This window comes from Harpia harpyja, chromosome 11 (genome assembly GCF_026419915.1).
Source record: "Harpia harpyja isolate bHarHar1 chromosome 11, bHarHar1 primary haplotype, whole genome shotgun sequence".
Lineage (NCBI taxonomy): Eukaryota > Metazoa > Chordata > Aves > Accipitriformes > Accipitridae > Harpia > Harpia harpyja.
Genome location: NC_068950.1, coordinates 29,689,084 through 29,715,986, shown reverse-complemented (window position 1 = coordinate 29,715,986; position 26,903 = coordinate 29,689,084). Strand labels below are relative to the sequence as shown.

General features: G+C 37.6%; 1 protein-coding gene across 11 annotated transcripts; it reads right to left on the bottom strand.

The window, feature by feature from the left end:
• Positions 1-20: 20 nt before the first annotated feature.
• SSX2IP (SSX family member 2 interacting protein) lies at positions 21-26,903 on the bottom strand. Of its 11 annotated transcripts, none has more exons than XM_052801886.1 (17): positions 26,788-26,903; positions 26,222-26,350; positions 19,972-20,012; positions 18,914-18,949; positions 18,163-18,296; positions 17,186-17,352; positions 16,750-16,950; positions 14,835-14,945; positions 13,419-13,554; positions 11,711-11,786; positions 11,462-11,633; positions 8,067-8,217; positions 6,421-6,557; positions 5,816-5,989; positions 3,303-3,414; positions 1,127-1,247; positions 21-915 (listed from the first exon to the last, which is right to left on the bottom strand). In XM_052801886.1, exons 5-17 carry the CDS (start codon positions 18,203-18,205, stop codon positions 834-836), a joined length of 1,683 nt encoding a protein of 560 aa, XP_052657846.1. In that variant the 5' UTR covers positions 18,206-18,296; positions 18,914-18,949; positions 19,972-20,012; positions 26,222-26,350; positions 26,788-26,903; the 3' UTR covers positions 21-833. The 11 variants fall into 11 exon arrangements, with proteins under 11 accessions (XP_052657846.1, XP_052657845.1, XP_052657844.1 ...); XM_052801885.1 differs by having other exon boundaries at positions 26,770-26,867; XM_052801884.1 differs by lacking the exon at positions 26,788-26,903 and adding an exon at positions 26,671-26,778.

The window sequence follows — 26,903 nt, the reverse complement described above, 5'->3', positions numbered from 1 at the left end:
CACAAAACACAGAACCAGGATTTCTTAGAATAGAATACACATTTATTGTTCACATTTGAAATAATTTGGTTCCTGACTGAACCACTGAAAGTCCTAATGCATCTGTAAACTGAGTATCACTATAAAACAATTTAAAACGCCATGTAAAATAATATTATGTATGCGTGTGTTTCATTTCATGGTTTCTCAGCATAATCGCTTTGTCTATTTACAAATATATAAAGATTTTGCACTTTAAGTCATCTGAAATATCAAAGAGGTATTTTCAAATCACACAATAAATATAGAACCTGTTTTGTTAAAAATCTACAGTATACTGTACATTCAAGTTGAGGCAAAAGAAGTTTTAATGCCAGTTACACTTGAGACATAAATGAATGTTTCCAATAATTAGACGATTTCTAAAAGTGCTATCTCTGCCTGTGATAAAAGGTAACATTAGGATCCAATATTTCATTACAGTCAAAGTTTCAGACCATTGCTTCATTCACAGAATCAGAGCTTCTGTTACTAGAAAAATATCAAAGCTTTTATATATTTTTAAATTGTCTTCTTTCAAGAGTTGCAAGAAAGAGGCAAAAAATGGTCTAAAAAATAAAAGCCATGTCCACGCACATACACACACACACGCCACAATTCAGATCACCACATAATCCTCTAGAAGAATAATCAAACTCACAGCATTCTGTTTTACTTTAGAATGATAAGTTTATGAACAAATCTCTAAACAAAAAACCCAGCAGGCAACCCTAGGAAGTCTAAGGCAGATGTTCTATGTGCAAGTTTCTACATAGCAGAGTGCCAACTCTGGAGTCTTCCCATGACTTTGTGCATTACTCTGTTTCTTCTTTGTCACTTTCCACCCACTGATTTGGCTTCCTATCTCCAGCGGGTTTTGTTGATGCAGCAGTGGAACTGGGAAAAAGAGAATGTTAAAACTCAAATAAGTTATGCTTTGGGTAGAAACACGATACTGTTTTTATGATATGATGTTTAATACGTTTTTGCTATATATCAATCATAAGCCTTAGATTAGGCTTTCTGTAAGTTATCACAACTTTGTCTCTGTGCTCTATGTAGAGTTTAACACTATAAAAATAACCATCTGCAACATCATTTCGAATACCTGTTACGTGTAATATACTGAGATGTCTGGCAAGGTTCTGCTGAAAAAGGACCACTCAACGTACAGTAAGGTTTTCTTTGCTGAGATGTAGATTTCACTAACTGATTGTCTTGGTCAGAACCTAAGAAAGAAACATATAATCAGTTAAGCTACAGTGCAACCGAAAACATTTGAAGGACTTGCTTCTTTTACGTCTTCTGCTTTAAAATAAATAAATAACCACACACACCAAACATCTTACAGCACGTCTATAATAATCAATCTTGTTATTATAGATCTGTGGAAAACTTACTGTTATAAATCTGTGATAAGATTTTATAAGTACACTTAATGCTACTGAATGAAGTTATGTTAAAATTAGGATTTTAAATTTGAAAATTAAGCATTTACATACACGACCACTGCTGCAAGTAGTCATACTGAAGTCAAGTTTCAAGTCACAGAAATATAGTTTCTCACTTTACAATTGATAACACTTTTTTACTCCTTAAGTAAAAACTTCTCCAGCATGCACATGCAGTAATTAACACCAACATGAGAACTTGCAAACTTGTCAGGATATAGAAAAAAAATTAAAAGCAGTAAGTTAGATGCCTTAGCATTTATATGAACTTAACCATCACGAAAATCAATGGAAAGACATGGCCAAACTTGGCAAAACCAGATCAATCCCCACTAACTCTTCCTCACATTTAGATTTCAAAGCTTTCATATGAAGTGGAAAAAAAATAGAATGATTCTGTATTCTACAGTATTCATCACAGTACTACAGAATTAAGAAGTTTTGAACAAGTGTTGTGAAAAAGGAAAATTTAACAATTCTAATGATAACCTGTGGAGTAATATCCAAATGGAGTATGATTCTCTGTGTGACAGACCTATATTTGGTTTTATTACTACTATCCAGTAGCTTAAGATTAGGATATATACGATTGAAGAACGCCATTTTTTTAAGAATGCCATTAAATACATCCAAAACCACTAGAATTTGGAAAAAGGCAATTACAAATCAAAAGCTTTAGTGTACAATGAACAGATCTTAAGTTGCTCACAGATCACTAAATCAAGTCATTCTTCATGAGCAACAGCCAAACCGTCTCAATTGTTTCTAAAAGTTTTCCTACTGTGGAAGATCATTTCATTTCACACTTACAGAAGTGCTACGGGAATTGCACAGACGAGAAACAAGGAGAACCCAGAACACATTAGGCAGGCTACTTTATCTAACAAGAATACAAATTCAAGCTATCTTTACTTGCCAGGTGCTTCACCCATTTATCTTTAAATGTTGGCTGCCACAACAAGAATCTATTTAACAGAGACTGTTGTTACTTTTTCTTCCCCTGTCCCTTTTTTTTGGTCTCACCCCACCCCCCACTCCTTAGAAAGTATTGAAGGCTCAGCGGTGAAGGCCAAAACACTGCACATGCATATTCAGGCACGAGGGGATGGGAAACAAGCTTACCAACTTGAAAGAAAAAAAAAAATGTAGAAGAAAGGAAGTAAAAAAATACCTTCAATAAAAACACTATTCCATCCTATATGTCGTATAGCCATATTTTTGTTATTTTTTCTGAAGAAATTATTCCTTTATGAAGATTTGAATCTTCAAATGCAAATGTTTATTGCTCAAATTTATTTTCATTATCATTACGCTCTTTTCACTATTTCTTTTTCGAAAGGATTTGGTTTTTTTACTGAATACGTTTGTGTACACATGTTTAATATTACCTCATCTCAAATAATTAATACTGCCATCCCCACATTATAATGCTCATTTCCAAAACTTGTTTCTAATCTATACAGATCTCTACAGGTCATGATTTCTTCAACTGCCTTGGCAATAAATATGATCAAATTTAATTTAATTTAGTCATTGTAGAAGTTCCCTGTTCTTAATGGCTGTGCTGTCAGGTACTTGACATTCACCAGGTCGCTTCACAAATATAAATTCATTACATAAGTAATTATCAGGGAGGGAGTTATCATGATTCCCTTTTTAAAAGGGGATTTTGAACCATCAGTTACCCTGACAGGTAGAGGGATACAGATACATGGTAAAATTTGTCTTGGGAAGTTTTGGTTTTGTAATAGCTTTGTTCATATTTGCATCTTCTAGTTGAAAGGGGGGAAAAAGAAACACATTACAAGAACATAATTTGAACCAAATACTTGCTTCCTAAGAAGGCACTTGGAGTTGTCACATTTTCAGAGTGCTTGTAATCAGTAGACATACTTAAGAACTGTTGCTTCAGCCATGCTCCTCTATCTTCTTCAAATGCTTTTCTCTATGAAAAGAAGTGACAGTTTACACTTACAACCACAGGAACAAGCTCAGTCCACGTTAAATTGATGCTATTCTAAGAAAGCAAAAGTTGTAACATGTCCATGTAATTAAGGAGAGCCAGCAGTTTAACACAGAATAACAGTCACGTAAGCAAGGTTTTGAATCCAACAAGGATTAGCTGAGGAGGTATTTATTTACAAGCCAAACCCCATGGTTTGTTTCACAGAGGTCTGACTAATCCTTTCATTTTACTGTTCTCCACTCCAGTGACACAATCTCCTACTACTGCCTCCCATGCTCCCCTTCCCTCTCAGTGTAGCCCTACCTCTTAGAGGTAGCCCTCATTTCTGGGCAGCTGCCAGTAAGGATTACTGCTTAAACCTCAACCCTGAGCCTTCTCCTAAACAGATAAAAATGACATTGAAAACAGCACTGATTACTTCCATCCAAAACTGGGGCAGGAAGAAAGGGGTTGTTTCATTTTCCAGTCACTCTGAGCACAGAATAGGAAAATAATGGCTAAAAGACAACCTCCAAGAGATCCAATGGCTGTGGAATCAAGCAATAAGCTATTTCATCTCCAAAAACCATCAGTGAAACAGGACATTATATAAATAATATCTATAAAATTATTATATAAATTATAAATATATCACTTTATACAAACTTATTTTTTATTCTAATTTATATAATTTCATTATATAAAATTATTTCTATTATGTCAGTAAAAAATAGAGCAAGCTGAACTCCAATGCAAACTTTTGCAAACACCTACAAAGCTTACAGCATTACTCCTCTTTTTCATACTTAAGCATTTTAACAAGCAGAAGCATGGATAGTTATGCTTATGCTGCAATGTAATCCTAAACATTTCTGTACAAACAATTATCAGTCATTATCGCTCAAGACTTAAAGCTGGATTCAAGGTCCAACATGAAATTCACAAACTCATTAAAATGCCAATAAAATTAAATAAAAGTTGAAGAATACATACAGATATGTAGTGGTCTGAGTCAATATTTGTCACCACGTGAACTACTGTTGTGCCAGTATTGCAAGTAAAATCTGAAGTACTTTATGTTCTTTACAATACATTTTACAGCATAAGAATAAAAATAAAAAATTTAAAAAAAAAAAAAAAGCTGTCAGACAAGTTGTCCATCTAGCTCAGGATTCTGTCTCCAACAATGGCCACAAGAGATGCTATTTATGAGACCACATGAACCCAGCCACATTCTGTAGTGCATTCCCTCAGAGGTTCCCAGCCCCGAAAGTCATTTGATTAGAGATGTTGGAAGGCACCCCTTTGTTCCCCCCCCGCCTTTTAGTACCCATCTGTGGATGTGCTGTTCATGGGCTTAGGCAACTGCTTTTTGAACCTGCTGGTACTAATTGCCTTCACAATCCCCTGTGGCAGCAAAATCCAGAAATCAACTACCCAATATATAAAAACATACCTTTTGGGGGATATGTTTTAAACTTAATTTCAAGCAGTTTCTATGAGTTCCCTCTAGCCCTAATCTTGAGAGATTTGGTGAACAACAGTACTCCCTTCATCTGACCAAATGAATCCACAGTTTTAGAAGTTTTAATCACATCCCACTCCAACTTTCTTCTCTGCGTGTCAAAGCAAGCAGTTCCGTAAGCAATAAATCTGAAGTCCATTTCTTTTTTCCTTCAATGTCTTTTTTTCCTGTCATATCTGTACCATCATAGTTTCATGACCATACCATCACAACCTCCTTTCCCTTCTGAACTTCTAAGCCCCTTCATGTTCTTGGCCCTAACTACTGGCTAGACCAAAGGACACACATGCTAGAGCTCTTTTAGAGACATATCTACCCTGACTGCCTTCCAGTATGTGTACTTACTGGCCAGCTTAACTACAAGAACAGAACAGATAATGACCCTACTAAGGGAAAGGCAGCAATTGCTTTGTGTTTCTCCAAGTCACTGGTTTCACAAAAGTTTAGGAATCCAGTAGCTTTGAGAATTTGACCCTGCAGCCAAATCTGACTGAAACTTGCATAGGCCTTGCTTTTGTAAGAAACCAAACTTAAGCAGCATCTAATAAACCATTTAATGAGTAAGTGGACCGATTTTTGGAAGTACTTAGATATTTCAAAAGCTGAAACAAAAATGGGTCATTCCATTTGCAGCAACTGTATTTTCCAATACACACAAAAAAACTTGTTTTTTGGACATTCCAACAGAATGATTTCCTAAAATGACCAAAGATATGTTTTATACAGCATGGGAATGATCTTTCTCTATTAGACATTAGCAAACAGATATTGTTGGATGACTGCACTTTAGTGTGCATAACAGTAAAACTACTTAACAATCATAACTCATCTTCCATAGGAGTTCCCTTTTCTATTACCCTTCCACTTTTCTAATACCTCAAGTCCTAATCTAATAGCAGCTTCTGTAAAACTTCTTCGTTCCTTCTCAAAATTCTTTTTTTGTTCTCGAAATAGTCTCCATTCTTCCTGAAGACGCTCTCTTTCTTCCAACAAATAGCAGTCCTGTAGTAATAGAGTGGTGTCATCGTCACATGGAGACATAAGCTGCTGCTGCAGATATAAAGCAACAAGAGACACAAACATTAATTTCGGAGTGACTGTTAAGAGGTGCAGTATTTCCACAGGTTCAGTTTTGTCAGAAAAATGGTTGAAGTTTAATATGGAAACCATGTAGTATCAAGTTGGTGGCTGGTGGGGGCAGAGTTTCAGATGGCAAGCAAAATGTCCCTGTTCACGCAGCTGACCTCATCAGCCTTCCTTACCTTTGTTTATCCCCACAAATTATTCCTACCAGGATTACAAGCTCATTAAATTACTAACCAACCCACTAGTGCACCAATACTCAGACCAACCATTAAGATATTTAAAAAGCATTATCAAAGAATGGAGAAAGGCCCAGAGGTGAGAAGAGTAGCACATTAAAAAAAAAAAAAAAAGCTTAGGTTCAGTTGAGAAAAATAAGCAAAATTAAAGCCCACTACCTGTAAGAGCTGTTGCTGAGTTTTGATCATTTCTTTACATTGCTGAATCTCTAACTCTAGCTTTTCAGTTTCCAGCTCATGGTCTTCTCTTGAAATGACATCTTTTTCATTCAAAGCTCCTGAATGCACACGTGACACTAAGGGGGGGAAAAAAGCACTATTTAAAACAAAAACAAAAAAAATTCCTCACATCAGGGACTCATAGCGATAGCAAAAGGTTTTAGACTGTATTTGTTTCATCCTGAAAGACAGATACACAGTGTATTCAGAAGCATTTCTATCAGAGACAAGAGATCTAGAAATGGTGCTACACATGTAATTATGCACAAAATCCAGTTCAGAAAAAAAGTACCAATGAAAACATAGCTGTTTCACATTCCCCATGGTAAACCAAGTGTCTGCATTGCAGTAACTGTCCCACAAAAACCCCCGCTTGTTTCAGCGGTTATTTAAAATAAAAATCAAGACAACTGAACACTTCTTTTCACTGACATGCTGTTAGCCTATTCTTCTGAGCCCTTTTTTGAAGGGCTTGTGTGTTCATAAAAATATGACAGTAACTATATTTATCACAGATATAAAAAGAAAGCCTTTTCCTTCAAGTCCTGTGAAGGAGAAACTGAGCTAACAAACATTGTGTGCATATCTTCATCCCAGTAAGGGAATGAATTAGAGAGGAATAAAATGTATTTTGTATAATTACATACTGCTTTATTTAATTTCATGCATAGCTATCACAGTGATTTAATGAGCCAAGTTTTGATCCCCTGATGCCAGTGTTTGAACATTAACTGAATCCTAAAGGACGAGACTATGGTCATCTCTATAAATCCAAAAAAACAAAAACGTGACTCCAAGAAAACAGCAAATACATGAAAATTCTTTCCTGATGCTTACAACTATTTTTTCAGTTAGTTACATCAAAACAAGTATTACTCAGAGCAAGCGTTCTTAAAATCCTTTCTATGGTATAAACATATTCCCAAAGACCATCTGCTCATTTATTCGCAATTGCATGCGTGACCTTCTCAGTCTTATTCTTGACTGCAAACATCCCTGTGGTAGCAGCAGCATTTGCTTGCATGGGAAAATAATACTAGGAAAGAATTTTATATATTTTTAGCCATCTTTTAATGCTGTTTAACAGCTGGAAATGAGGAGAGTCCAGCACTATACCATCAGCCAGTTCACTTTAGAATGCCACAAGAAGCCTCAGAGGTATGGATGTGGCAAGCCTAGACTCTTGAGAAGGACTTACATATTTTGCATCCAATTACTTCAAATTGTTACATCTGCATTACTTAACATCTCAAAAAAATAGGGAAAGGCAACAAGCATTACTACAGGCCATGTACTTTCAAAAGAAAAATAATTATTTCTTCAGACAGTTGCTGTTTTCTGTGTCAAACTATAATCATGTCCTTTCTCATGAAAACAGGCTTGGTATGCAACTGCTTCCCTAACTACCTACAGTTAAAACTCACACAGAAAAATGCCAATCACAAGCCCTTTCAGAAAGTCTACCAGGTCACAATTCCTTCCATTTTAGCTTCCTTTTAGCTTAAGTCAGTAAATCCTAAGAGCATGATACCAAATGGAATTATCAGTAGCATTTTATAAGTACATGTAATACAGTTAAACATCACCTTGGTTATCTAACTTTTCAACATGATTTTTCAGCATTCTCCATTGTTTTCTAATGCTGTTGGTAAGCTGCTCTCGCACAGTTTCACAAGACAGTTCCCACATATTCTCTTTATTTAACTCTCCAATATCTTCCTCCAGGTCTGACAGCACCTGTAAAAGCAGAAACAAGCAGCTGCAAACCACTCCGCCACTCCAAATACGTGTATTTGTTTATTTAAATATGTCCATGGATTTAATTTACTGAAGAGAAGGAAAACCCTTATATACAGGTAAGATTTTCCCATTCAAGGAAATTTGCCTGTCAGGGAGTTCAGTTCCCTGACAGCATAATGCTGAAGAGACAGAAGTGACCTGGCAGTATCCAGAACCCTACCACAGAGAGTATCAGCTAGCAAGACTCACTCACTCTCATGCATCTTCAAGCTAGAGTTCAGACTGCTGAGTTCTGCTGTCAAACTTAAGCAATAGGTGCTCATAAACTCACTATGCAGCATGAACAGAATTTAAGACAAAGATTTTCTCCTGTTGAGAATTAAGTAATTTGCCCCTGCCTTATTCTTCTCCATGATAAAAATATCCACAACACACCGAAGGTAGAGCAGAACTAGCACCTCCCTCTCCTACTTCCATTTTACACTACTGTTCAAACATCAAACATGAATGCTATCTCGAAGAGCTAAGACAAAAATCTAAATGGCTGAGAGAAGAATAGCCCAGGACAATTTAGTAGATTTAAATTGAAAAGCTATAGCCGTTTGAATACCTGGCATGAATAATCCACTCTTCTCAAGCATCTAAACCATTCTATACAATTCCCTTTATCTAATAGGAGGTAAGAAAAATGGGATGGGAAGTACAAAACCAGGAGGTTCAAAGGCATCAAAGTAACTCATTTACAAATGCAGTAAGCATTTTCTTTCAAACCCGGATCACAGGAGGTCTTAAGGAGCAAAACAGCTATTAAAAAAAAAACCAAACAGGATTTTGGTTTGGTTTTTGTTGTTGTTGTTTTGGGGGGCATGGGGGGGGGGATTGGTTGGTTGGTTAAAGAGTTTTATGTCACTTCATAAAGAAACATCTTATTCCTTTACTTATATTTATACATGCTAACACAATGAAAGCCTGGTCTGGAATAGGTCTCTCTATAGTACTGTGATAACATGACAGTCTAGCTGGTTTCATGGCTGTTATTCTGTGATGGGAAGCAAAAAGATAAATGATGCAACTACATCATTAGCTGCCACACTTCAAGGTGTATGTTTCCTTCTAAGAATCAATATCAATTAGCATTTCTAAGTAGAAATGCAATGTTTGTTCAGGGTTTTTTGGGGTGGTTTTTTTTTATTCTATATTTATATAAATATAAATTTATTTTCAGACATTCACAAAGCAAACCAGTATTTCTAAACAAAAAGCTAATCCATGTAAAACAGGCATTGTGGGATAGACTAAGTCTTAAATAAATAATTTACTTTTGCAAAACCATAATTTTTGGCAACATTCTTCCTGTTTATATTAATTTGACAAATGTAAAAAACCCTAAGTTTTTTGTCATGATAGGGACACTGCTATCTCCAATTCTAGAGTGGCATGACATTAGAGAAAGCATGAAATAGATTAAATGGAAAAAACCCAACAACAAAAAACCCCCAACAAACCAAAAAGCCCACACCACCCTACAACCCACTGAAATAACTCCACTTGAGACTTGCATCTAGTAAGTACTTCTATTATTATTGTACTACTAGAAATTACTGCTGTCTAGAAGTAGTTGCTTTGCTTAGTTTGGTTAATTAGTACTATTACAAGAGAACTAATCAGAAGTTTCAGTGCACTAAATACTTTTAGTATTTTCTTAGTAGTCTATTAATGCTACAATAGTTAACTTGTCTAATCTAAATACTTGTCTAATCACCCAAGAACAGTGAATTTCAGAGCACTAAGTCCCAGTTTTTCCTCAAGTTTGTTTCAAGGAGCAAGTTCATAAAGACCCCATTCCCACAGCTGGATTTTCACCAGTGTACTCGAGTTTGTGCCAAACATTCCTGGCCTCACTGAAATCCTAAAAGCAGAAGGATCATTTACAGAACTGGTACCCAATTATGCTTTATACTACAAATTATACCCGACACCCATTACTGAAGATCAACTTCTTGTTGCTAAGCTATAGTAATAATTAGATCTACTGACTTCCTACATGATGAACTTTTAAGGCAAAGGTTAAGAACACTGCACATTACTGACTACTTCACTAAATACACAGGGGAGTCATTCTACACAGTACAGGGGGCAAGTTAAAAGAGTTTATTCACATCTTACAAAGAAGTGGCTGAAGAGAGTCTAGTGCTCTTCTACACAGCACATTCTGGGGCTGGACAATGCACCCGAGACAGCTCAGTAGTAAAGGAAGCAGTAAAGCAACTTGAGAGGGACAGGGGACATTCTGAAATGGCAAGCACTAGATTCCACAGTAACAGCACACTCTGGAAGGCTCCATCTACACATACACTTATGTACCAACACATACTATTTACTGTAATAAGAAATACTTCATCCTTTGTTCTGTAGAGTATCCATATTCTCTTAATATCCTATTACTAGTACACCATCAATCTTGAATGATTCCTAGAATCTAGCCTTTATGCATGTTTTCTGTATTTCAACTCTTTCTTATGCCCAGGGATACTCTTATTGCTAAGAGAAAGCTCAGTTAACCTTCTAGATTATTCCCTACTTCATTCTGAGATCAAAACAGAACTGCAACTTCTAGCAAGGAATCAGCAAAAGGAATAAACAAACTCTCTGATAAATGAATGTGCAGTTCCATAAAAATAAGGTATCCTGTGTAAACAAAGAAAGACTTAAAACCTGGAAACAAAAGAAACAGAAAACTCCACAAACCATTTTCCTTGGAAATCAAACATTTTCCTTGAACATACCAGCAGCTCTGTAAAAGGCACTAACAGCTACTCTAATCCATGTACTATAGGAGCACACCCTAATTACATGTTCTCCACCCCCATGGATTCTATGGGAAGCCTGGTGTCTTTGCATAAGCACCTTGAAAGCTACCATCAACATCTTAGTATGGAAGGCAAACAAAATCCAAAACGCATTGTTATATAGAATTACATACAGGTACCTACTGCATTGAAAATTTATTCAAAGTGTACTTTCAAGCTTTCCATTGACTGACTGGGAAGAATACACTGGGTGTTCTTCACAGAGAGTAGAACGTATAAACACCAATGGATTTCAAGCACAGCACAGGATGTGCAATCCACAAGTTCCACAAGAAGTTTACCTTTTTTTTTTTTTTCCCCTTAATGATCAAATTACTCCAGCACTATACCAAACTACCAGACAGATTTAATTTTAACTGAAGAATACTTACCAGCCCATCTTCAGGCCTTTCTTTAGGTTTCTGTTTCTGTGGTGGGAGAAGTGAAATAATCTCTTTCTTCATTTGCTGAAGAACTTTTTTCAGCTCAGCATTTTCCACTAAAAGCTGGTTTTGGCGTTGTTCATAATCACTTAACAGAACTTTGTACATTTCTTCTTCATTTCTGGAAGAAGCAATCTTACAGTAACAATGTAACAGCCATAATATATACTTCAATTAATGTTGTTCTAAGACAACTACCTGGCTTCTGTCTTATCAGTCCTCCATGCACCTCTCTTCCCATCAGCTCTACCAACATAATTTAGAACTTCCATAGCTACAAATGAAAAGGACATTTCAAAGCATGAAACAACATGCAAATATATAAATATTCAGATGTCATTGCATTTACCTATTAGCATTTCCGTGTAGTTATTGTCAAGAGACCACGTTACCCAAATATCCCCCTCAATCTTTAGACCCATATTGAAACACATTGCCCTGCTTAACAAAGTAAGAATAAGATAATCAAGGAAAGATGATAATTTTTGAAACTCAGAGGGACATATTCTCATCCTGTCTTATCTTTTTAATGCATTTCTTAATGGCACCTTTATCCCTATTTCAGCCTTTATATCAATGGTGTATCAACTCTAACCTCTTTTCTGGCAATCATACCAGTTTTATTTCCAGTTTAGAGTAAGCAACTTTGTGATGTTTCACAAGGTGTTCCTCAAAACAAAAACTTTCTGTCCACATTTGAAGAAAAACAAAACAAAACCCACAACAAAAAAAAAAAAAAACCCAAAACAACACATTACTACAGATTAGTGGTCCAAGTTCAATTCTAGTTAGCTATCAAGCAAACAGTAACTAGATTTAAAAACCTGTTATTTTGACCTCACTGATACATGAGCTAGTATTAGGGGGTCAAGAACATGCCACAAGTAAGTTTCACTGACCTCAGGGTGAGGCTTCTAGAGTTATACTGAGTTGATACCTAAAGACTTTCTGTAGCCAAATAGGTGTTCCTGCTACAGTGTCCAAACCTGGTTTGGCTTACCCACAAGCACTTTCAGAAAACTAAATCAGCAGAAAACCAACTTGGCAAAAACACGAATAGTTTTCTTCTGGTTTAGCGAACTAAACCAGCTTACTAAAATACAACATGCGCTACAGTTGGCAAACAGCTGAGGGTTTCAGGGGTGGCAGGAGGGATAAGAGAGGATGAGCAAGACCTCCCTTCCACTGAAGAAAAATTATATAAATACTCTAAAGCCAGATATATGAATCAAGAGGTGCAGATATTTTTATCTGTTACATAACACTGATACCTATTTTCAGCAACACACCACAGAAAACTATACTCAGGCTAAACAGCACTGATGAATATCTTGAACGCAATTTTTGGGCAGCACAACTTACAATTACTTATATGATAAAGGAGATTTCTTTTCTCCTCATTTCACATAGCACTAGATGCTATGTCTATCTTATGTTACTTCCTCTCTAATTTGTCATCGCTTACTGTTAACAGAAGTAGACTGTAGTATCTCAAGGGGAAAAAAGCTCATGCAGTGTTCCTTCCCGACTGGAACTGGTAGGCATAATACAGTGTTCATGACACTATCCAAAGTCTTGTGATGGCAGCAGTAGCAAGAAAGTAGGAGACACAGCTCTAGCTTATGAATTAATTCCAAGTAATTCTCCCCAGTAAAAAAAACCTCATTTTGTGAATATCTCCATCTTGGTTTGCGCTTGGTAAACAATCTTATGGAACACAGAAGTTTGTTAGCCTTACACAGTCAGCTGACATGAAATATTAAATCTTTTATGTAAGATTTTAACATCCTAAAAAAAAAAATCTACAAGAGGGCAGCCATATTGACTTTAGATACCCAGAACCAAATATAAACATTGTTAACATACAGAATATGCTACTTTCCTGTAGTAAAATTGAGCTACTTACCTATCTTTTTGTCCTTTTTGTTCATGACTAATTGATGTAAGCGTTCCTTTAATTTGTTATATTCTCTTTCTTTCCTCTTCATATCATGATTGTACTGTGTAGCTCGACTTGAAATTATGTTCTGTAACTTCTGTACCTAAAAGCAACCCCACAAAACCTGTATTTCTTCAACTAAAGCATAAGTACATAAATTTCTTCAGAAAACCAAAACACATGAAGCAAAATGACTCTTCTATTAAACTGTATTTCTGGTGTAAGGAAGTGACAAAATTAATCTGGAGAACTCTCCCAACCCATGGATTCTGACCTCAGACTTATCTCAGGGAATTTAGTTTTTCTGCAGAAACCAACATCATAAGCAACATATTATAATACTATAGCTCCTCTGAAGTACAACTGAACTCATGTTCTTGCAATTCACATAACCTTCTTTAACACCTTTAGTGAACAGAGCAGAGAAAGACATATTTTTTGTTTCAGTAATTAAAGTTCAGGATCTAGTTTAAAAGTAGGCTTGTAGTTTTACACTAAAAAAATAATAAACTCTTCTTTGGGGCAGCAGGATGCTGGAAGACAGACTATTCCATTTGGTCTAAAAGAACGTTAAAACATATCATAAAGCACATTCTTGGCCTGTACTATCAATGCCTGGGTTGTGTTGGGGTTTTTTTGAATCATCAGTTTTAACCTTACAAGCATACAGCACATTCAATATGTTAAGCTGGAACTTTAGGATGTTCACTGTACACAGATAGTACTGTGATTGCTAACTGTATGAATATGTTTATGAACACAGACTATTCACAGAAACTTAGGAGCCATGCAAAGTACAGCGGGGGGGAAGGAGCACACTGGAAACAAATCCCAAGCTAAGCAGTGTCTTGGATGTCAAAGTGTTTTCTGATCTTGGCTCTTCCAAGACTCCCAGGTTTAATGAGCTTGTGCTTTTGGGCTGGGTTTCCCCGCTACTTCCCCTTCTTTTTGGTCTTCTGCTCTCCTCTACAATATTAAAAATAAACAAACAAACAAAAAAACTAAAAAAACCAAACCACGACCAAAACAAACAAAACAAAAGCTCCTATACACATAGCTTTGAGGATGTGACTGAATCCTGTTGCCCCCTCCTACTTTTTGGTCTTTTTAAACATTCTAAGGTAAAGCTACGCTCAAAAGTATAGAAAGCCTCAGAAAACTGTACATGTGCATTTCTGCAGTACTCTCTACCATTGTTGTATCTTGCACCTATCCCTTACAGAACCTATTTATCTATATGCAACAGGCCAATTTCACTTTGGTGAAAGACAACATTTACCAACAGAAAAAGCCTTCAAAGTGAACAATTATGAGACTCCTTGCAAAAAAACACATTATTGAATATTTATGTAATGACTCGTGTTAATGTACAAGAAAACTCACTTCATCCTTTTCATTTTTAAGTAACTGGTGCAAATTTCTGTTCTTGCTTTGCAGTTGTCTGTCTCTTTCCTGAAGTCCAACTATTTCCCTTTTAGATAATTCCAACTGTTCCTAGAAAAAGTGTTGATAGTTCAGTATCAATAAGAATTAATAGCAAGCAATTAAAAAAAAACCCCACACAACACACACAACACCCAAACCAAACTGCCAAACCACCTCACTTGAAGTAAATTAGTAAATTATTTGATCTCTGATGTTTTGGGGATTCTCTTGCATTCTCAATAATAAGTTAGTTGTATTTTCTGGAGCAAGAAGGATGATTCTCCAGTACAAGAAACACTCCTGCTTACAAGAAACAAAAATTTAGCTTGGTGTTTAACAGATAATTATCTTATACAGTTATTACTTTTTCATTAAGTCAGGATTCTGTAAGCATATCTATACTGTGATAGTGAGGCAGATACTAAGCAACCTGTATGAATTTTGGACTACAGTATTACTGGAATGCTTCTGTTAAACAATCAAGGGAACAATTAACACAGATCAGCAGACTGTGGCCGTAGCAAAGCAAATGGGACATTTCGCATATACAGAGTAAGGCTAGACAGATGATCCCGTTATAACAGATTATGCAAAACTAGCATTTTAGAAACCTTCCTCCACAAATCTGAGGCTCAAACAAACCTGAAATTGCCAACTTAAATGACAGAGCCAAACACCATATACAAGCTCTTTTTCTTTGTACAGGTAGTGAGCTACAAATGCGTAGAGATCTTTAAGGAACAAGAACTTCTAAGGAAACCACATCAGAATATAGGTAACAATAGTGGAAGTCAAGAGGATTACTGCAGGGTATCTGAAAGAATTTGCATGAGAAACCTTACAAGCTGACAGCTAAATTAAATGCTCTGGGATTGAAGTAATACTAACAAGTTGTCCCCTGCCTCACCTTAAAGCCATTTGTCTAGGGAAAGCAACTGCAGTGTTCTGGAACCTAACATTATAGAGTGTTTGTATAAAAACAGGTGCAGTTACACATGATTGTTAATGTCACATTGAAATGCTTCTACATGGATGACCAATCTCAGCAGGACTGCTATGATTTTGAGAATCTACAGCAGTATTTGTCAATGGGACAGTGCTAGCCAGCCCTAGTGAAAAGCAAGCCTAAAAGGCCCCAAATCATGCACTGAAATCTTTTTTAAAATTTTATTTTCTTGACAGAATCAAGGGAAATACAACACTAATATGACTGCCCATATAAGTACCCATGAAGTAGCACAGGCTGTGAACTTCCAATACATCAGCTACTCCACAGTGACTGGCTTGTCTATGTATTTATCCTGTGATAAAATGAAGCTCAGTAACTTCAGTTTTGACAACAGCTTCTGAGCAGTTCTTGCAAGGAGCCTTTGTAGTTGGCTATCCAAGGAATCCAACAACAAAAAAATACACAGAAAAAGCTACAGATATGGAGAAAGACTGATAACAGCCCTGTGACATACACTAGAAATGCTACCTACACCTTTACTGGTTGCAATTATATTGGGAATTTATATTTTAGAGCTGGGCATATCCTTTTAAGTGATACTGAATGATATGAACTGAAGTGTTTAACATATTCACCCACAGCATGCATTAACACTTCCAATCCAAGCAGTTTTCCCTCTTCCTTGATTAAAGGGGCCATAATTCTCAATAAGTTTTCAGTTCTCTCATTAATTCGTATTTTGTTAACTTTAAGGAATTTTCAACTGGAAAAATACTTCAAATAACCCCAAAATGCAAATAAAAATACAATTGCAGATTAGTACTGGGGAAAAAAAAAACAAAAAAAGCACTCACTGTTAAGAGTGTACAGTATCTGTTAAACATAAATGCTGCATAATATCAGTGAAATTATCTTATTTTCTACCTTTAATTTAGCATAGCAGTTCTGTAAGTGATCCATATCACTACCCAGTTTCAGATGCTGCATTTCTACTTCTTCCTGAGCTCGAAGGTTCTTGTGCTGCAGTACAAGCAATTCATTCATGCAATTTATGATAGATATTAAATTTAATTCTTTTCCTTTGGACTCCGCATAAATAGAAGGAAAGCCCAATGTTGTCAATTCCTGGTAAAAGACAAGGGGGGGGGGAATAAATAACTGGATCAATCTCTCACAATTCTCCAAAAGAGAGAAACAATATTGGGTGAAATCCGGGGCGGGGGGGCCAGGAATCCTATTCCCCACCAACTTCGGCTTCTGAGCATTGAGAAAGAAGCCTTCTTAATCCAGCGAATCTTTACTACCCCAATTGATTTAATGTCGCCTTCACACAACCTCCGATAAACAATATCTGGCTTACCCTGTTGAGATACGATATACTCTGTTCAATATTCTCTTCTGTGCAGAAGGCACTGAAAAAGCTGTGCATGCTTTTGGATGAAGGCAGTGGCAAGCGTAGCACTTGTGAGTTCATGCTTGGGGGAGATATCTTTTTTTCTGAGGTATATTGAAAGATATTTTTGCTATCTAAAAGTTAAAAACATTAAGAAACAAGTCAGGGCTAACAGTTTAGGACACATCACATACAAAAAAAAATCAACCCTCCAACTACTCAAATTATTATTTACAGAAATTTACAAGTCTAGAGCTTAGAATTTCATCTAAAATGACATAAACAATTCACAATGAAAAAACAGATAAACTTCCACTGAAAATTTAAAGACTCAATAACATTTTAAGGTATTGTATCTTTCAATTTTACTCCTCTACCAAGAAAAAAAAAAAAAACCTGCCCAACCTTTCTTTCTAATTGCCATGCTACCACACAATTTTTTTTTTTTTTTTAAACACACAGGTGCAAAAGCTGTGCGTTTGGTGAAAATTCTTACAGAATGTATGATATCCTTATTCATATTAAGTGTATGCTATAATTTACTCTTCCGCTAGGTAGAAGCGGGCAAGGAAATATTTACTCCTTTAATGAATTTCTAATCAATTTATAAGGTAATAGAATTTAGAACAAGTAAAGAAAACTCTGAAAACACAAGATATCCCAAAAGGTGCAATTAAAAAAAAAGTGTGACCGAAAAGTCTTAGAACATTTATACATATATATATATATATATATATGTGTGTGTATGTGAAAGGACAGTATTTTACAGCAGCATTTCTGTAAGGACTCAATCCAAAACAAGGCACTGTATGTACTACACATTATTTAACATTCTGCTTAACTGGTCAAGTATATCATGCACAAAACTCCAATCTCTCTTTAGCAGCTATAACGTCACTGGTAAAGTTAGCAAATCCACTGAACTCAAAATATTACCAGTTTACCTGATGACAGCACTGGCACAGTAATAGTCTTCCAATCTCCCATAGCAACAAAGACAGGCAGGGTACCTGAGCAACTGGTTCAGCAGTGAAGTATTTAGTACAATTGCTGGCAACGTGTGTTACGTAGGCATCTCCTAAAATAGCAAGAGCATTTTAGATTAATCTTGTAGCTGTATTAGCTGCTATTGTTAAAGCAGGCGTAGGAGAGTGACTATTGGACTTGAGCCACATGAAGTTTTTCTGCTTCTTTACACAGCATTTAGAACACAGTAAGCACAGCAGATATTATGCTGTAAAAATGATGCACCTATCTATATTTAGTAAGCCTTAAACTTAACTAAGTCTTGTAAACCATTAACTAAAGCTAAAATGCCATGCATGCATGAAAATAATAAAGACTCACACCGTAGATAACTCAGTTGTTTCTGTTGATATACAGCAGAGAAAACACAGCAAGCCAAATATTGAATATTTTCCTGCCATACAACCAGGAAGCAATTTTATTAAGATAAACTTAACGTGAAGTTTTAACATAAATCTGTCTGAGTGGGATTATTACTTAAAGAAAAGGATAATAAAGGCTCTAGAAAAGATATATTAGCAGAGGGAAGGCAAAGGAACTTCTAATAAGTATTTAACCATTTACATTTAACTTAACCTATACATTTAGTTATATTGCCTTTCCTTGGTAAGTTGCTTGCTTCTTTGCAGAATCTCTAAAATTGTTGAAGAAAACAAATAGAAGCCTTACCCTGTTGGCACAGCCACTCAGTACAGCACCGGCCCTCTGGAAACCAAAGGAAAGTCACACACTCATAAGGAAGAACAAACCGATTGTCCCCACTCCCTACCTCCACTGCACAGTAAGAAGGCACATTATGCCATTAGAGTTACCACACTGCCAGAAACTTAAAATCCAGCTTGGATGCTTAAGAGCTGAACAGCATAACCCATCAGCTGTTACGCGAACAATGATACGTCAGGGAAATAAACTTTCCACCTTTTCAAATTAGCACTTCAGAACAAAATCTCAAGTCAGTTTTAGATGGACTCTGTAGACTTTTAGTGCACAAGGGTGTTTTCCCCTAACCACCCGCTAATGCTCCAATAAACACACTCTGAATAAGCAACTTCTAAATTTCTGACACCAAACCCCTGTATTTTTATCACTGTGGAAAAAGTTATCGTTTAGGGGGGAAAAGAGAAGGGAAGGGGGGGGGGGGGTGTGCTCTGTTATTCATAAGGTCTCTTGAGAACAGAGAAAGTGTAAGAATCCTTATCAACATTTCAAAGCACAGAACACAGTGCCCGAAGCAACACCAAGTTTTAAGAGATCTACTGGTGTACAGTCGTATTACAGAATGCTCAGCATTAGAAAATAAAATATCCAGCTGGATGAGTATTTCTCCAGGTTCATAAATTTAGTTGGAAAAGAGGTAAACAGTTATTCCTCAGATGAGTTGAAAGCTTGCAGAAAGTACTGCATTACATATCAGAAAGCACATGTAAGGCAGCAAGAAAAACACAATCAATGCAACAATCTAGTGGTTGTTCTTTTTTAAGAAATGGGTTTTTCTGCTTTCTCTCTGCCCATATTCATTTATGCACATTTTTCAATTTTTTTCCCCTGTAAAACCAAGATGTCTTGAAATGAACAAAGGTTCAGATTCTAAAGACAAGAACTCACTTCACAGCAGAAATCTGCAAGGCAATCTTTTTTTTTTTTTTTTTTCCACCCGTCCAAAACAACTGTGCTTTTAAAAATGGAATTTAAAGTCAAACTAAGGATTAAGAGGACACACTTCTTACATGTTAGTTTCGTTTCTGTTGGATCCATCAGATAGAGAAACCTGCAAACATAAGGGAAAAAGAAGGCAAATTAAACTACAAGTATATTCTCATTACTGGCATTGCAATCCTGCATTCTAATAAGGTATTTCAAAAGATTGTTAAGAAACTCAAGACACACAAATTCTATTAAGGACTGTTGGAAAGTCCACAAAAATACTACTCACATTTCAGATATGCCATTACTTTCAAACAAACCAGCTTTTATTCTTTAAGAGGCTGCATACCCATTATGAGATCTTATCATCCAAATTCCCTGAACGTACAGTATTACCAACCCACAGGTCTCTCTACACTGACAATACTATTCTGACACAGCATCTATCACTCCAAACGATGTTTGACTGGAAGCAGAAACCCGACTAGTCCAGATGTGGGAATGCAACGACTCTCTAAATTTGAGAGATTCATTCAGTGCAGATGCTTTATCAACACTACTCTCTAGTGACATAATGTTTCTAGGTACACCAAGAGGACACGAAGAAAATTAACACAGAAACTCAGGCTCAGAAAGATGTCTAGTGAAGACAGAGAAAGCAAGAACACATAGGCAGTACAATAAAGTCCAGATAATGCAACTATATTCTTCTCACATTAATCAACCTTGAAGGCTCTAGAGCCTTTAGTCTTGAAAAGACCACCTGCAGTACACTGCACACTGTTTAATACATCAGATTAAAAGCCACCCTCAGCAATTTCAAGGTTTGGAAAGCGCCAAACTCAAATACTTCCTTCAGCTGTTAAACCACTACCCTAAGGTATCTTAAATAGTTACGTGTCATCAAACAAGTGCAGTAGCTTTGAAGCAGTAATCATTTCAGGGAGTGGTCAGCATTTTTTACTTGAATCATCTTTACATACTGTATTTAGAATTAAATTCAGATGTGCAGAACGAGACAATCCTGTGTCAGCTGCAAATGGGAACGCTACAAGCCTTTAGTCCCATGCTAAGATCATCTCATCAGTTCCACGTGGCTTCTACTGCCAGTTCAGGACCTCAGCCACGACTTCTAAAGCTATCTGGTGATTAAGACCCATCAGATACATTTCCTTCCCAGTCTAGGCAGTTCCTCTGGAGCAACATGGCTCAAAATAGCCTCACTGAAGCATGCAAGAGCTAAAGATGAGCATTCCTGATGAAGACAGAGGGGATGCAAAATTAGTTTAGATACAGTGTATTCAGAAGGGACTCTTCACCTTTAGTACCCTGCACTTTAGTACACTACAATGCTCTCTTTAACCACCAAAACCTACCAGGGAACATGTTCACGTAGAGGACAAAAATGTGTAACTCTGAAGCAGTATTTTGTGTAATTATGGAAGAATAATAAAATACATAAGATTGAGAAGTACTTTTGGGATCTCCCTAGGCTATCCTAGTTAACACAGAAAGGCTTTAACCAAACAAAAATAGTTAAGAAGGTTTTGGGGGTGTTTTGGTTTGGTGGGTTTTTTTTTTTCTCCCCCTCCTCAAATCCTGCTTGGGAAAACATGCAATAGGAAGCAAAAAGTCAAATTTCGCTGTTTCCCAGCATCTCATACTAACGTCAAAAATCTGACCACCTGCAGGTGGGAGAAAAAAGAACCACTGAACAGCCCGAACTTCTGTAACTACTTAATGATTTTCATTCTGTGCCCATTCTCTGTACACAGGGATTTGTTGCAGTTACTTCACCAACAGGTTCAAAAACCTGTAACGACCCAGTGCTTGCTAGATGTAATTCTGCCAATTGTCACTTCCTGTCCCAAGCAAGAAAGTCCTGGAGTGGACAAGACTTCGATGGATTGTCAAAAAATGAGCCTCTGCGACCCAATTTCAAATGTGTGCACATAACGGCAGAGCCATCCCACTGCAAATGGAAATCTAAAAACCAAACTAACAAAAAACTCCAAACACACACATCTCCCCAAAATACACTAAAATCACAGAGAACTTGATTAATACCAAGGAAGCAGTAATCAAACCAAGCCATTCAAGTGCTTGTCGGAACAAGTGAAGTACCAAAAACCCAAAGAACTTAAAAAATAAGAGCTGTCATGGTAATAACATACGAGAACTTGATTCTCAGAAAGGCACCTGGGGAATTTTTTGACAAAAATCTACAGGAATAGTTCCACGAACTCCTACATGATTCACTAACAAATACATCTTTCTTTTCAAGAACAAGATTAGATTAAACTTCAAAAATAGTACATTTCACAAACCCAGAGAGCTGAAAGTAGCTGTTCTTAAAATTACTGTTCTGTTTTGGGGGACAGGGGAGGGATTGACAATGAATATGCCAAGATTCAAGACAGAAATCTAATTAACTAAGGCTGAGTTCAGATCACATTGCAACGCAAAGACCATGAGCAGCAAGAAGTTAGGATTATAAACTTCACGCAACGCAGCATACTTAGAATTTCTTAATATCATGCTTAAACTTGAAAAAGAGTAGTTGTAACTGGGTTTGTAAAACTCATTCAATCAGAAGATAATCACTTGTCACACCACTGTGCTGTGATCATATTACACCATCTGGTCATCTCTAACCGACACAGGGTGTGACACAAATGGGAAATGCAGTATCTGGTAACCAAGAAAACTTTTTTCCCCCCTAAGGCAGAGGATGGGGAAAGGCAATTTTTGGAGAGGTGGTTTCCACCTGTCCCCAATATCGCAATGCCTTGGAAAAAAGTTTTAAAAGTCAGTATCAACCAGAAATTATCAAACAAACGTTCCTTCTCTGTATATTTCAAATACTACTACAAGTTGTGACATGTATATAGTTCAACTTGTAAAAATTGAGGGGGGCATAGTTAGCATTTACTTAAAGGGCAATATGATTCCTTCTACTAAAATTATATCCAAAAGGAGCTGTGAATCTGCTTAAAGCTTTTACATTTGTCTAGTAATCCACAGATGCCACACAGATGGCTCTTATCCAGACAGACACAAAGACACATCAGTCTATGTAGATTTAGGGTACACTCTGGTTATGACATTGTAGGTTTACAAATCTATCCCTGATAACGTTGTAAGAAACATACTTGTTTTAATTCATGTAATCACCATGAAAGTCCATGCATTTCCTCCCTAGAGTTTTGATGCTTTCTCTCTACAGCTGTTTTAATAACACAGTTTACAGTTAGCACTAAAATATGCATATCATATCCAGTGATAACTGTATAGTTGAAAGAATTCCTTCCTCTAAAAATCTATTACAGTTTTAGTGACCTTTATTTAATATTGTAATTTTAATGATGGTCTTGCAATCAAAGCAGACCCCAGATCTTTCCTCCCACGTTTACAAGATTGTGGCAATTTAATTGTTATTCTATTAACTGCAAAATGGGGGCAGGGGAATCCCTCCACTTACCACATTCTATGGGAACTTTAAGTAATGGCAAATTTCCAGCTAAACTTCTCAGTATTGTCAAAAGCAACATGAAAAGGCAAGTCAAACCACCTAGCCTGCGGGTATTAAGTCTCCACTTCATTCTGAGCGTATCATACTCAGAAAATCACAACTACATTTCTCCATGCCATTTTACTTCAAAACCAAACAAATAAAAAAAAAAATAAAGAGTTTTAAGAAAATAAATGTTTATTTGATCTTCTCAACATGTATAACCACACGAGAATATACCCTCACACCTGATAAAATTCAATGTTCAATGATCGTTGCATCATGGTCTTTGCCTCAAACACTTGTTACAAGGAATATAATCTGATCTGCTACCTCAAGATTCAACTCTACCTTTTACATACGCAGATGACTGAAATTCTGTTAATGCAATCACTGAAAAAATTGAAACACGTGGAAATGTTTCATCTGGCTCCCAAATTCCTACCCCATTTTGAACTAACACTATGGATCTTCACATTAGCATTTTCCCATTGCCAAACAATAGCACTATTTTTGTTAAACTTCAAAATTGTATTCCTCTGTTTGCATTCACAAACCGCTTACTACACGTAGCTGGAGCAGAACATTATGCTACCAAACCTCCCCACGTCACAGATACCCATGAGGAAAACCTTAGGAACTGTCTTCTGCAATTCCTCCTCCTTTTCCTGAGATCAACTTTAGCCAAACTTCATAGCTTGGCTGTCTCTGCAAGCAAACAACTTTTAAAAAGAAAAAAAAAAAAAACCAAACCAAAAAAAAAAAACAAAACCACCATAAACCCCCACACCTCACTAGTTCCTAAAGTTGGTAATATTTACTGGGCAGAGCCAGAACTAGTATTCCAGATCTCAGAAATTATGAAACTCTCAAGTATCAGTAGGATATAACCTGTAAGTTAAATCAGGCATGGAATGGAAGATGGTAACTGCAACTAATTTCTCTAAAGATTGCCAGGGAATTCAAGGAATAGTTCTCATGTAAATTCTAGGTTTCTGTTGAGCAAAACAGAAGTGTCATAGAACAGATTTGGTAACCGCAAACAAATAGGACTGGTGAAACATCAGCATACCTTCTGTGGAAGAAAGGAACTCTAACAAGTCTGCCACAGTGCTCCGGAAGGAGGAATGAGCCAACATACCTGGGCAAGACAGCATAACTGGATTTCCAAAAAGCCTTTCACAATGTTTCCTACCAAAAGCTCTTAAACTAAGATGTCAGGGGATTTATTAATGACCAATTATAGATGGGGAAGCGCAAAGTGTAGGAATAAGTTAAAGAAGGGCGAGGAGAAGATATGAAATTGTATCATATGGAAGTCCCAAAGAGACAAAAATTAGAGTCCCAAAGGGGTCTGTGCAGGCATACCTGTTGTTCAGTAAATTTAAAAAGATGATGAGTAGGTAAGTGAGAAAGCTCATGTACTGTACAGAGTTATTCAGAGAAATAAAGACCCAGATTGAAAGAAAAACTGCAGAAGGTTGTCCTCATAGTAAGCAAATGGATGATAAAAATCAGCAGCTGAAATTCCATGTTCATAAATGCAAACTAGCACAATGAAAAAGACAACTCTGCTATGTACTTAAACCAACAGCCTCTAGTTAGGTATTATGCAGGAAGAGATCCCAGGGTCACTATGATTGGTCCTCTGGAAATAACTCAGAGGCACTTCACAGAACATTGGAGCAGAGGACAGAAAAGAGATCCCAATAACACCTCTGTATGAACACTAAGCTTCCCCAGCTTAAATATCACACGCAGATACAACCTTCCCTGCATAAAAGAGAACAGGCCTGAAAATGGTGCAAGAAGGTCAATCAACACTTTCATACAAGAAACTAATAAGCTACGACTTTTCAGCTAGAAGAGGAAACAGCTAGAGAAATAGGACAAATGTATAGAAAATAATTATTCGTTGCTTCTTTTAACACAACAGTTATGCAGAATGAAATGGAACATTCAGCGCAAAAGCTGGAAAATAAGAGCATTTTTCCATATAAAACACGGTTAAATTATGGCCTCGCATCACTACGAGGTGCTGCGAATGCTAAATATATGGCTCCAATTCATTGAAAAACATCCACCAGCAGCTATTAAATTTAAAGAGAGAGATACAACCTCTGCTCAGAAATCCTTCAGCTCCAGACTGCAGTATACTGGGAGGATACACAGATAAAAGTATCGCTGTGCAACCAACCTATACTTACAATCTTTTTCTTAGCATCTGCTGCCAGCCACTATAAAAGACAAGATATTGACCCCAGTGAGCCCAGTATTACCCTCTCCTATGCTCTCTCCAGTCCAAATGATAACTGATACTAGTACCACAGCTTCCCCACCACCACCCGCAAGAAACGGAAAGAAAATCTTCCCCCCGAATACTTACAACCTGCTCCATCAATGGTATCAAACAATTCCTCTAGGTCTCCTTTCTAAGTTCGCTATTGAAATTTACTTAATACATTCACATTTTATTTCACATGCCTCCTATTTTAAGTCATTGCCCTGAAATTCCTATCATACCTTCGTAGCATACGGAGCCCCGTGTAACTATTTCATTGACAGCACAGAAAGCAGCAGTGTTCTACACAAATAGGGGATGCAGTAATACTACAGACTGATCTTGCGTTATGATTTGATCTTCAAATTGAAATGGGCTTTGCTGCACATAGAGAAAAAATATTTTTAAACAAAATTAAAAGAACAAAAAAAAAAAGCCAAAATCCTTTATGGAACCTCTACTCTCGCATCACGTGAAACTACCAGCTAAACCCGAGCAGTCACAAATTCACTGACTCAGTAGAAAGCTTTACGGCGCTCACCTCTTCGAGCATCCGCCGCTTGTAGCTTCACCGAGATCAACAAAACGCTGGGCCTTCCAGCGGGGAGGACAGCCGGCAAAGCCAAGCCGCTAACCTAGCTCTCCCTCGTCCCTGCGGATCAGCCGGAGCCTGACAAGAAGGAGCACAGGTCAAGATCCACGGCACCGCCGCGGCCAGACAGGCTCCCCCCGCACGCAGCCCTCCCCCGGCCCGGCCGAGGGAGCGCCCCAGGGCGAGCCCAGACGGCGGAAACGCCGTTCTCCTCGGCTGCCCCGCTCCGGGCTCCCACAGGCGCGGCGGGCGGGCAGAGCCCAGCGCAGCCCCGGTACCTCAGCGCGCTGCGGCGCCCTCCCGCTCCCGCTCCCGCTCCCTCACCGGCCCCGGCCGCGCCGCCCGCCCCCCTCCCCCCAGCGTGTGTGCCTCGCCAACGGCCGCAGAGCGCCCGTTACCCGCCGCGCCTCACAGGCGGGACGCAGCCCCCGCGCAACCCTCCTCCCGAGCCGCCGGTGAGAAGGAGGAGGAAGAGGAGGAGGAGGAGCCCCGCGCACCCATTCGCGCAGCACCACCTGCTGCGGCTACTGCCGATGGAGGAGGGAAAGAGGCGGCTCCCGAGCGAGCTCCGCTCCGCGCCCCACAGCTGCCGACGCCACCACTCCTGCCCCTCGCCGGGCCCCGCGGCGTT